The 13,624-nt window shown below is 43.1% G+C and overlaps 2 protein-coding genes across 2 annotated transcripts; both read right to left on the reverse strand.

The window, feature by feature from the left end:
• Positions 1 to 1,088: 1,088 nt before the first annotated feature.
• LOC308322111 (NADH dehydrogenase [ubiquinone] 1 alpha subcomplex subunit 7-like) lies at positions 1,089 to 1,421 on the reverse strand (the record flags this gene model as incomplete). The annotated part of the gene is made up of 1 exon (XM_080773307.1): positions 1,089 to 1,421. One exon carries the CDS (start codon positions 1,419 to 1,421, stop codon positions 1,089 to 1,091), a length of 333 nt encoding a protein of 110 aa, XP_080629433.1.
• Positions 1,422 to 3,221: 1,800 nt separating this feature from the next.
• Positions 3,222 to 3,923, reverse strand: LOC308322217 (ubiquitin carboxyl-terminal hydrolase isozyme L3-like; the record flags this gene model as incomplete). Its single annotated transcript, XM_080773411.1, has 1 exon — positions 3,222 to 3,923. One exon carries the CDS (start codon positions 3,921 to 3,923, stop codon positions 3,222 to 3,224), a length of 702 nt encoding a protein of 233 aa, XP_080629537.1.
• Positions 3,924 to 13,624: the final 9,701 nt, after the last annotated feature.

Consider the following 13,624-nt stretch of genomic DNA (forward strand, 5'->3'; position numbering starts at 1 on the left):
TGTCCTGCGAGTCTCATTCTCCTGGCTGCTATTTATATTGTCGCTATATTCACAAGTAGGCCATTTATAGCCTACTTGTGTGCAAGGCGCAAGTTGGCACCTCGACAGAGTGCATTTCTAGTTCTCATTGAGAATTTCTTGAAAATTCCAACATTTTAGCAGTTTGTGCCATAGTCTGGTAGAGCAATATGGTACAGGGCTGTGAGGACCCCTCAAGAACTGAGCTGAAGCTGGACATTGGAATTCTAAAAGGACTTTGGAAAACTAAAGACTTTGTGAAATAAAAGAGCTAGCTACAAGCTCAAATGAACTGACATATATATATCTGTGTTTTGTGACCGTTTTGAGCGACTATAACATGTTGTGGATCATGTTGACCCCTTTTTAATTTGGTCCTGTGTTGTGGGAGGAGCCATGGGGTATATAGCTCTGAGAAATGGCCCAGTCAGTCAGTCTGCTGTCTGGAGCTGGTCAAGGAAGGAAGTGTCTGTCTCTGAGGAGGAGGAGGGGGATGAGGAGGAGGAGGAGATGATGATGATGATGATGATGATTTGCTTATTATTTTTATTACCATGGTTGAAATGCATTTTCAGCTTGTTGATTTATTATGATATATATATTATAATATATATTATGTTGTGTGTGTATATATTATAATGTTATAATATTTGCTTTACATTAAAAAGGCCTGATTTATAAATACTTATATTATATAATAATTATTTATTTAAATTGATTGGTTTGATTTACATTATTGTATATAATATGAAGTATTTTATTTTGAATATCCTTTTATTTTCTACTTTCAGACATATGGTCTCCTTTGTTTTTGTTCCATGTTAGATGGATGACAGTTGTGGTAAAAAAAATCTATACTGTAGAGAATGTATAAACCTATTTTGAAAATAGCAGAGCTAACGTCTAATAACTGTAGTGTATCATCATACATCATCACATTCCGTGCTCAGCCAATCAAATCATCACATTCCATGCTACAGACACACACAAAGCTGTGCATATATAGGGGCTAGTGTTCCCCCCAAAATAGAAACACTTTCCACCACTGGACGGACGATAAGTATTGCCGTTCAGAGGTACGGCTGGTCAGCGGAGAGGGGTGGCTCCTTATACACGGGAGCAGGAGTCACTGGTAGCTTCGACGGACCACCTCCGGGAGCCTGGCGTCCAGCAGTGAGGGCCATCTGAGCAGACATGATGACTGTGGCTGGAACACACTCCCTGCGCCCATCTCGGCTGCAATAGTAGTTATCCGCGCCCTTGTGGCTTGGGCCCTCGGGCAGGGTGGCCGCCGGCTGGGTCCTCTTGGATATCTCTCCGTATCGCAGCTGAGGTTTCGCTTGAAGGTCGTGCCCGGACAGTGCATTTCGGAGCCTCCGAATTATCTTTGTAGCGGTCGCCATTATTGTTGTTGCAGTGAAGGGCAGTCTGGTTTAATGTAGAAACTTCTTTTCGACAGAGGAACTTTACAGCAAAACAGTCTCTAATGCTCCCGTTTATAAAGGCGTCATGTGATGTCACATAATGCATTGGTTCTCAACATCCGGTCAGGGGACAACGAGGGGTCCAAATGGGCCCAGTTCAATCCTAATTATTTACAAAGCATATTTAAAACAGCGTTGCGTAAAAGTGCTGTATACTGAGTAAAACAATTCTAAAACAAAAATGCATACAAATAAATACAATGTAAACAGAATGAAGCCATACATTAACAGCAAAAGCCCAGTAGACTCATTGAAACATCAACTCTCAGTCTGGGTAAAATGCCAAGTGTGTTTTCAAACTTGATTTAAATAAACACAGGTTTGAGATGTTCTAACATGAGGTGGGAGATTGTTCCACCACGGTTTGTGCACAACAGTGGAAAATTACTTTCAAACTTCCTGGGGTGTTGACTTGATAGAGTCCCTCAGCGCTGAACATGTGCACTTTGTGTTTTCTGCTATTTTCAGCAAAAGCTTTCCCCACATTACAAATGCTGGGGTTTAAGTGAGGGGCACCCACTGTGGCTGCGCCACGACATCACATGGTTTAAAGTCAATAGACCATTGCCATCTTAGCATTTCTCAAACTAATCCTCGCCCCTGATCATTTCCACTGTCGTGCTGTCTAGAAATGTCCTTCTCGTGCTTTAATGTTGTGGCAAACACTGACACTGTCATCGTCCTACACGATTCATGAATGCAGTATGTTATTATTGTATAAAACGGAATTAGTCACAATATGTATTTATATTGGCCACAAGTGATCTCACGTCGTCATTTAGTGCCCTATAACAAGCATAAAGTCCATGGACTTGGCTGCCACATGACCACATACTGTAATCTTCACCCTCAAAAAGAACTGGCATCAGTCTTCTAACATAATGACTCCATATTTGGGAATATTTTCAGACCACATTTGACCACCTTCACATCCTTTTAAAGACGTCCTCTTGGCTTCTGAAAGCGCTCTGATAATCATGGTAGACTTCAGATTAAACTTTTTAATTTCTTTAATAAATATTAGGCTAATAACAATTAGAATATTTCTTGGACATATGCATGCTCCACCTGATACCAACCATGATCTGTGCACACATATGGACATTCTGAAAACCATTGACTTGCATCATAATACATATTCACCAAAAGTTAAATATTTCAAAAAGTATAGAAAACGTTAACAAGGGAAACAAGAAGCTCCTCTAGCAGTGGTTCTTGTGGTCCAATGAACCCTATAGGGTCCTTGAAGGGGTTCCAGGGGGTCCCCAGATAAATGATTGATAGTTAAGAACCAAAGGCAACCCAAATCCAAGGGTCTGTAACTCTGGGTGTACAAAGTTAAATTTTACAGTGTACAATAGAGTCCCGGGATCAAAAAAAAGAAAAGAAAAGAAAGGAGTAAAAAAAGGTGGCCTAATGCATAATGGGATCATTGACACAAAAATAGCTTGAGAATCACTGAAGAGATTTAGTGTGGAGGTAAAATAAAGCGGTACATATGTGCTCCCTCATCTCAACACCCATAATAATGAGTACACCTGCTACCCTGAAGAAGGCAATTTAGCTGCAGAAACGTTGGTTTTCATTACTCTGGGTCAGAATAAAATATTGCCACTTTGGCTACCAGTATGTGGCCACTTTATTCAGACTATCATTTGGATCCTTCTGCTGTGGCCCGGCACTACTAAGACCTTGGTGTGCACAATGAGGAGAGCGGCTTCATGGCGATGCTTTGGAAAGCGCCACGACCGAGAAGTGCAGATCCTCCGGATCGCGCGCCATGAAGGTCTTACACACTCCTATGGCGTCCTTGAGGAATTTTTCGTCTGAGGTCTTCCCATGGACAATGGGGAAGGGCTTGCGGCCGTCCAGCTCGTACAAATCCCCTCCGACGTTCACCAGTGCTATGAAGTGCTTGTCCTGTTTCTCATCGGCGCTTGGCGCCTCAGTCTGTCCCTCCTGAGCGCAGGACTCGTGTGCACCGTGGATGCCCTCGGCCTTCTCCAGGAGGGCAGCCTTCTCCTCCGGGCTCATCTTCGATGACTCGTCCAGGAAGGTCTTCAGTGGAGAGTCAGGCTTAAACTCCAGCTGCTCCCGGTTGTTTGCCACAGCATGGAGCAGGCCGATTGTTCCGCAGGCGTTCCCGATGGTCTGCTTAATGAAGTAGACTTCGGCGGACACCACCTCTTGCCCCTGCGTGTCGATCTTCTCCTCCTCCTGGAGCTTGAAGGCCTCGTACGCCTCTGTAATGGGGAAGAGCAGGAGGACGGCGCACACCGGCCTCGGCACGGTGCTCAGGTCGTCTTCATCCAAGCCGTACACGTCCCCGAACTGCCAGCTCGGAAGCATGCCCAGCTGACCTAGTAAGTGGTTCATGATGTCTGGGTTAGCCTCCAGCGGTAGCCAGCGTTGTTCGGCCATTCTTAACGGACAGTTATCAATAGCCTGACTTCTTAACAGTTATAGAAACCTTGACTTCTTAACAAACAAATCTTATGGAAACTTGAACTTCCTGACAGACAGTTCTTATAGAAAATTGTATCCTTGTCTTGTAGTTATATCTCAACTCTAGTGGATCGATGTGTCCTCTTCGTAGCTGTAAACTAATGGTCTTCAGTCCTGAATTGGGTCGACACTGGTTTGGTACTAGCTGAGCGGGCTGGTTTTAAGATACACACTTGCGTCGTCACTATTATATCAACCAGGCCCACATATGGGGTTTCCGGGTCAGTGTTGCCCAAATATGGAGGACATTCAGTGGTGGAAGAAGTACTCCCAGATTAGTACTGTGTGTGGACAATACCACATGAAATACTTCCAAGTCAGGCCTGCAGTACTTTACTAAGTTAAGTAAAGTACCATACGTATTCATGCAATTATAACAGTACTATTACTGTTATAAACTATAATACTACTGTTATACCGAAATTGAATATAACAGTAGCAAAGGGTCCAGATTTTGGACAGGTTCTGTGTTCTGGGCTAGTGTCGTTCACTAATTGGGGACAGGAGATGAAGTCAGTTTTTTTACACTGATTGGCTGAAGGGGTTGTCTGTCAATTCTGTACTCCCACAACAAACCATGCATTAACAGACTCCACACATATGAATGGAAATACGATTTCAAGGGGGAGTGTTTAACCAGGCTATACAAACTTTGATGTTTCAACCTTGATGTTGCTTTTTTTAATGTCGTCAAGAGTGGATTGAGCAAATAATATAATTGACTCATTGGGAGATCTAAAGGTCAGAGGTTATTTGACAAATGACTGTGAGCTTCAGTTCTTGAGCCCTATAGTTCACAACCCTATTGCTGAATAAGAACTGCCAAAACTGTGAACAAATTTAACCAAATACATACATACATACATACATACATACCCAGCCAATCACCAAACTTACCTTTGTTACATCATCAAGAATGGTGGTCCCCTACCCCGACGGATTACAGTACTTGCACACTCTGCCTTTAATTGCGTCACCATCAACAGCCAATTAGGGACCACCGAGACAACCCACGTTCTACCGATGCAGGGATACCTCTAAATAGAACCTCTTCTCAGCTAAGAGTGTAGAGTCAATTGGAGCTAAACCTAAATATGTCTGTAGCCTACCCGCAGACAAGCCTGTTGCAATGGAGGCTTCAGAGGAGGTGCCCGCTGTGTCAGAGAGTTCACATGATGTCCACACACAGTGGCCTGCAGTCTCAGGAATGGAGGACCACATTCATGCCAAAGCTCCACCTAGCAAGACATCTACAGTAGCATGTTGACTACCATCACTGATAGCTCACATTCTGTTGCTGGGTCTTCTAAAAGATGATGAAGACTCTACTTGAATTCACTCTTAGTGTCTATTTTACGTCATGACGATGTACGTTCATAAGAGCGTCCCTCACTTTACACGGTGGGATTTGTTTTAATATTGTAACACACTGTCATCGTGACTTAATGGTAGGGAAGTTATATTTTTCTCTTTAAGTTAAAATGTTAAAGTGTTTTGTTACAGTAAAAGGTTAAAGCACTAATAGGCCTATTGATCATTGCATAGAGTGTTTGTTCAGTAACATGGATCTCCCCATCTCTCCAGCTCTTTAATAATCAGGAAATGCCCTTTCATCTTAAAAACTTTGCCCAACATGTCAATAGCACAAATATGTAGCTGTTGCACTCCCTTGCACTGCAGTATTGTGTGTGTGTGTGTGTGTGTGTGTGTGTGTGTGTGTGTGTGTGTGTGTGTGTGTGTGTGTGTGTGTGTGTGTGTGTGTTGTCACATCCGCTTTGGCCTGGCCTGCGTTGTCTGTGTCCCTTTGTACCGGTACTCCCCTGGCGTCGGCCAAGGTTCCCATCTTCCCCAATCATAGGTGCATTGGAAGCACCTGATCACTGCTCCCTGGAGCTCTATAAATGAGTTGGTGGCAGCCATTCTGATGATCCCCTCCAGATGACAGCACCCTTTTGTTTGTTTGACTTTATGCCTTGATTTGCACACCATACAACACCCCACACTACATTGATCACACTGACACTACTGATATTACTGACTTACACATCCCACACTCTTTTGTTTGTAAGCCTAATTTCAGTTATTATACCTTTTGGTAATAAATTATATTGTTACAAGTGTTCACTGCCTGCATCCTCCTCCATTTGTCATGGCCCCACGGGCCGGGTTGTGACAGTGTGTATGCGTGCGTGGAGAGAGAGAGAGAGAGAAACGAGATAGTGTCTGGTTACATTAGAACTAATCACCGTGCTGTCCTTCAACCCCCACTGACCCTCTCCTCTCGTTTCTTTCAATATCTTATCACTCTCATCCTGCTCTCATCGCTCTCTGACCCTGCATTCTTTCCAATTTCCTTATTCACTATCTCACTGTCAAGCCTCCGTCTTCGCCTGCCTGCCTGCCTGCCTGCATGCCTGCCTGCCTGCCTGCCTGCCTATGGACTACTAATAATTAAGTTTGAGTGCGTGCGTGCATGCATGCATGCGCAAATGTGTGCAAGCCGTTTATGGCTAGTGAGAATGCAGTTTTGACTAGGAGAAACATGGTTTTGGATATCTAAAACATAGATTACAGATAGGAGGGTGGTTTGACTAAATGTTAAAACGGCTGCTTGCCATAAGCACCTGGAGTTGCTGTAAGTCCCAAAATACAATGGGTACGCTTCGATAGAATCAACGTAAGACGTGAGGACCAACGTGACATCACTTATCTGACATTATGCTGATACGACAGGGGGAGCTTTCACAAGTCTTCTCTGCAACTAGATACTGTGCCCCAGCCTGGTGTAGGAGAAACATGTTAAAAAGGTAGATACCGTATAATGGCATAATCAACAACTCTCCCCAAACCATGGCTGCCTGAAGCCCTCTCCTGTGTCCTTCCTACGTGCCAGTCCTTGCAGGAATTGCCCCGGCCGGCCTCCCTACGAGAGGCTGCTAACAAGCTAGCAAGAAAAGCCCATGGCATATCCTGCACAACTGAACACCACAGTGGAAACAAAGCCTCGAAACAGACTCAAGTCCCACTACCCTTACAACAAGGCAGCACAAGTGCCTGGTGGCAAGAAGCAGGAGTGGGCCCTCCCATATCCACTGCTACATTTGGGACCCGGGACATGGCGTTGAAGGAGAGGACCTACCACACCGGTAATGGACTACTGAACCACACTATAGTCACACTATAGTCGGATGCTTCAAACCAGCTACAAAGTGGGGTTTGGCAGACCAGTGGAGCATGGAGTGGGGAGAGCCTAGGCACTCTGCCAAACACATAATTAACACCTGCCACCTAACAGACCACCTTCAGAGGCCGGCTTCCTCCAATTGGGACCAGAGACAAGGGCGTGGCTACACGATACTGAGTTGGACACTTGAGGATGATACACAGAAAAAGAAGAGGACTAACTGGAGATTTCTGAAACCGCCTATCAGTGACATCATCAACATCATCAATGGCAAATACATGCTATAATAGAAACTGCAGGCTATTCCTGGAAAGTTAGAATGAGAAGGGAGAGGTGACAAACTTGACCCTACAACACAGTAGGCATCCCCCTAGTATCCCCCTTCACATTCGGTGTAGTTCCCGTGACCTTTTGTGGCCAGATATAATTTACTGGGGCCAGGACTATAGTAAATAATAAATAATACATTTAAATATATACATATTCAGCCAGAATAGGCTGACTATTTTGGGTTAATGTTCCCACCACAGTATGGACGCTGTGGTTCAAGCAGTTAGGTACAACATTTGGGCACCTGTAAAGGGCAATTCATGAAGACTCATTAGCCGGTTATTATCGTCTCATCCATCATTCCCTGGGATTCATTTGAAAGGCCTTTTCTCCTTCACATTTTAATGGAGTCGGGACCTCGTCAGATAAATCAATTCTCTCTGTCTTTGCTGAAAAAATATTTTTGGCTAGTATATTGTATAACTAACTAACTAACTAACTGGTCGGATGTGTCTGAATTATTATTATTATTATTGGTAGGTGTAGCTGTGATGAGTGGCATATGAAAGAGATGCCCCCCCCCCCCCCCCCCCCCCGGGACAGTAACACACACAAACCTGACATGAGATGGATGCAGCAATACACACACACACACACACACACACACACACACACACACACACACACACACACACACACACACACACACACACACACACACACAGCAGGATACATTATTTATGTTTGGTGAACAAAGCATATGCTTAGTCACAAGGGTGAGGCCATTCATAAATAAATAAGCGGCAGCATTTGTTGCCTACAGAAGGTAGGTGCAAAATTCAGCCAATCAGGAGAGTGTACCGATTCATCAGCTTCATTTTTAAAGTGTTGATTTTTATCACTTGTTTAGTCTGTATCCTGATTGGATATAATTATTATCCCTACCTGAAAATGCACTTTTTGTTTAAGTAGTCACTAGTGTATGGGTTCCCAAACCTTTCAGTCTGTGCAACCCCAAAATATCACGTTTGGTGCGCATTTGTATGCACATCTTGTGCTAATGATGTATTAAGCCTAGGTCTATGTTGGGGTTTATTATGGTTAAAATGTATTTGTACTATGTGAGAGTGTGACCCCACCCTGTCACCGTCTGTTTGCTCATGTGCATGCCTTTCAGTAGCACACACTGTTTAGGTAGGTATACAAACTATAAGCAAGCAGCAAACACACTGCTCATATTTCCGCAAAATGGGTCCTGTCACCTTAAATATAGGGACAGCTCAGCTCAACACTAATCGGGCCAATTTGGGCCAAACCAACTCCTGTCTAGGGATGGGGAGGATTACTTGTCGCCGAGGGACATTGGAATTCTAAAAGGACTTTGGAAAACTAAAGACTTTGTGAAATAAAAGAGCTACAAGCTCACATGAACTGAAATATACATATATATATATATCTGTGTTTTGTGACCGTTTTGAGCGACTATAACATGTGGATCATGACCCCTTTTTCATTTGGTCCTGTGTTGTGGGAGGAGCCAGGGGGTATATAGCTCTGAGAAATGGCCCAGTCAGTCAGGGCTCTGCCCAACTGTGTTGCCTCGCCATCCTTTATGTTGATAAGACCCTCGCCTGAGACAGGGGTGTGACATACTACATTGTATTTCATTTTCACTCATGTTGAATGAAAAATAATTGTTGTTTGTTATGTAATGGTCTGTTGTAATTGCCATGGTGGGCACGGAAGTGGACATTTGACCTAATTTCTCCTTTCATTGTCAATGGAAAATATTGAGACGTGTGGGGACAAAAGCTGTATATAGAAGGAGCTAGCGCCCCTCAAAAAAACACACACAACCCACGTCAAAACCTGTGATTGGCAGGGAATTTAATAAAGAGCTGGAGAGACAGGGAGATGGTATTGAAAGAAAAGAAAAGTCTTGTACCTGCCCTTTTTCGGCCCCATAAATTGTGTTTATTGTCATGAGGTTTCAGCCAGCCGAGTTGGCTTTGTCTGAGGCTTAACGACCTTTAAATAAATATACTTTCTGAAAGGTCTATGGGAAAAATGAATGAATAATTCTCATCAGGGCCACTCGTCAGGGGCTGGACTGCGTGCGACTATCTATAGCAATGACTGATCCAGCGTAAGTGATAGTTCATTGAGGCACGGAAGGCAGAAGGTTATTATATATAGTTCCCCTCATTCATTCCCCTTTGTAATTCATTCTGCTTCTTTAAATCAGCTGCCTCTCCAGGTCATCTCGCTTCACACTCATTCGCTACGAGCTATTTCATCCACGCCCTCATTCCCATAGTGCAATTCAGGCACCCTCCTTAAGCAGCCTCAGCTCACTACTCATTCTTCATGCTGAGCTGTCAAAGCAGCTCGGTCAGCGTCTGTGTGAAAATTCCCCCCACCTCTCGGCCTCCTCCCTGTAGTTCTTAGTCCAGGGGTTATGGGATATTATTGGATTGTTCGCGATTGTGTTGATTCATTGTGTTGAATGACGTGTTGATGTGTCATTTCTGTGTATTGTTGTTGTTTCTGTGGCATTATTGTATCTTTGGCTCTGCTCTGGGGAGTCGTTGTCTGCTGTGTCTCGGTATATCGGAGAAATGTGATATCAGACATTCGGTACCTCTCGGTACACAGATGATCTGATATCACATGAGCAGAGCCACACCGCCATACTAACATGCAATAGCTTTGCCATAAATGACAATCTGAGCTGAAGTGTCACAATTAACTATCATAATATAGAGCTTAAAACTTTTTTTAACAAAATAAAATCAAGTACCTTACCTTTAATAGATAAACCTCGATTTAAACCATGGCTAACGCTGAATCCTTGTTGGTGCATCTGGCCTTAGGTTTTTGTGATACAAGGTTTCCACCCGACAGTGGCGACACTCCATTCTACTTAATGCTGAACTTGCTACAGGATTTTGCTACTTGCAGATGGCCCCTGGCAGTGTGATAATTGGTGTGTACTGTGAAAGTCAGTGCGAGGTCTGTGCTCATTTGGTCTGCACCACTTGAACCCCAGCCATGGCTATTCTTGGGGGAACATTTGCTGAAACAAGCGTTGCGACACGTTCTGAGCTTGTAGATCGGCACTTTTTGGCTAGCCTGTTCAGCCTGGTAGTAGACAGACATTTTTCGTCATAGTTTTAGTCAACATAATGAACACTAGTGTAACTCAGGTCCATTTTTACTAAGAATAGAGGGGTTGAAAGTGGTGAACACATGCTGTGGCTCATTGTATCTGGGCTGCCCTTAATTGTTGGGATTCCAGGCGAGTTGGCCTCGTGCACCTATTTGAGAAGGATTAGCGATGTTGGAAGAATGTTTGTAATAGCAGCAAAAAAGAGTTTTCAAGATGTGTTGTGTAAGACAGATTTAGATTTTATTTGTGCTGCGTTTGTGACCTTATATAGATCTGCTCTTTTCTTTGTCGCTGAGACTATGTTTTGCGTTTGTCCTTATGCACGTGCACATGTGTGTGCGTGTGTCCATACAGTACATCTGAGATCAGCTAAATCTCAAGCAGAGATCATAGGAAAACTGTGCACACAGTCCCTGGATACCAGAGCAGAACCTGCATGCCCCAAATCTATAACAGGCCGATTCTCATTTTTACCTATAACTGCACCGATCTGCGTGAGACTCACGCACATTCCCTTGAGGCCGCGGCCCAGCCCTACATCGTCACTTTCATTGTTTTCTATATCTAGCCAGCTCGCCTGTACGTGCTCCTGCATCTTTCTTGAATACGTCCACATATGTCGGATGCCCTCTTGACCAATGCCTGTGTGTTGGGCAATGGAAGATTAATACATGATATAAGAGGTTTCTGCCTGACGCCATCCATGAATACAGTAGCTAAAATCTAAAATGACACAGATACTTTCCAAGATTGAATAGGCTGAATAAGGCATGAGACTGAGGCCACGTTTAGACGGTCTGATATCAGATGTGCCGTCTGTTTAGATGGCAGCAGCGTTATCCATTGGCCATTCCAGAGTGGAAATCTTTGATAATGCTGGGCCTTGATTGCACCTCCATGTAAACGGGCAAGACGAGGGAATCCGCAAAACATGTGACATCATGGTTTATGTTGGCTTGCGTATGCTTATTACATTGGTGGTGCAGAGCCGGGGGTGATATTTGAATTCCTACGATGAGAACGCGGTCCCACGCCCCGCTTATCCTATAGGAATACAAATCTAGCGAGATTGGTGAAAGTAAACAAACAGCCATGTGATAGTAGAACAGAAGTGGTTCTACGTGACTGGTAGAAATGGTACGCCATCTAACCATCTGGCATGCACACTGCATCGTGTTAAATCACTGTTGCGCCGCCGTCTAAAATCATAATAAAAAGTGAGAATGCAACCGGACTTTGCCATTTTCTCTCAACAATTCAAAATGAAGTTCAAACTTCAGTGTCAGTCTCACTGGGGCCTTTGGAACATATGCTTCTGCCTTGTTTGGGCTATCAGCACTGGCACATTTTGACACCACTACATAAGAATAATTGATTTCGCTCGTTAAAATCTCATTCCCAGATGGTATTAAAAGGCGTACAAATATAACAAGGGGGCAGGGGGAGGGGGCAGTTTCTGGCAGCAAGCCTCTCAGCTCATAACTAATCACATTGCTGGATGCACTCTATACTGTCTGTCCGTCTGTCGGTTATAGTGATAACTGAATAATTTAATCCAATTTGGATCGAACATAGAAGACGAGTTGAGGTTGAGATTGTTTCAGATCACACACACACACAAAGCTCAAGTAGAGTAAAAAGTACAAGTGCAGATTAACCTATACCCTGGCTCAGGGTAGGTTAAGCAAATATCAGTGGTATTGGTATTTAAGATACGCAGGTATGAGGTTATCGTGAAGGGGACAACTTTTATCCAAAGTGAGTGACACCCACAGCCACAATACTAGAGGGAGCATCTCTGATCTGGCTAGCACCACCCATATTTAGCATAACCATGGAGAAATATTCAATCTACTACTCTGTCACAGTAATGTGGAATGCCCTTTCTGACATCACCCATTAGCATCTATCAGGGAATTGCAAGTGGTTACTGTATATTAAATGTGATGTGGGCTAAAACTAACCTGTGACGGGTTAAAAATCACCCATGGCGTACGCGTGCGGTTAGGATTATGGGTAAGGTGTCGGACTCATGACTACGTGGTTTGTAGGACATAAACGCCCAAGTTTATGTCACCATAAGATTTTATTAAGAGAGCAAGTCTGGGAAAAGGTTGAGAGGTATATGATACACGACGAAGGTCATCCAGAAGGGAGTGTGCATGAGTGTGCGTGCGTGCCTGTGTGCGAAGGAGACAGATTGAGAGAGACAGAGGTACCGGCTGAGAGCCCAGTCTGGACAGAAAGCTGGCACAGCCTCTCCCATGTGATAAGCAGCAGCACAAACCAACTGTGGCAATGGCTCCCATGGACAAACATTCACGCACGCACGTTTGTATTACTAATACTATACTTGTATTACCAACATTTTAGGACAACAGCTGACAATAACCGAAAAATAGCTGGTCTACAAGCACACAATGAGTTATGAGCTTGTAGACCTATTATTCTACCACCTAAATCTGACCTCTAAATACATAATCCTTTTTTCTAATTGTACGCCTAAATTTAATGTATTCTTACCTGTACCTTGTCTTATTATTATCTTTACCATAAAACAACCATTTATTTTGTGAGGACAAGGGCAATGGTCCTTACAATTCTGCTATACATGCTGGACAGTTGTGTGTGTAGCAATACTGTAATAATAATGTAATAATAAAGTAATAAGAAATAATAATAATAATTACCGGTAAGTAATAATAAATAATAATAATCATAATAATAATAACAATAAGCTTCTTTGTAAACTCAGTCATTTACAAACAAGCTCACATCACAACAATAATCCATGTAATAATAACAATAATAATAACAATCACAATAACGATACTAATAATAATAATAATAATCATCATAATAATAATAATAACAATAAGCTTCTTTGTAAACTCACTCATACAATCAAGCTCGCATTAGAACAATAATCAATGTAATAATAATAACAATAATAATAATCATAAGAAGAAGAAGAAGAACAATAACAACACTAAT

Source organism: Protomyctophum bolini, assembly GCF_963924005.1.
Source record: "Protomyctophum bolini genome assembly, chromosome: 10".
Taxonomy (NCBI): Eukaryota; Metazoa; Chordata; class Actinopteri; order Myctophiformes; family Myctophidae; genus Protomyctophum; species Protomyctophum bolini.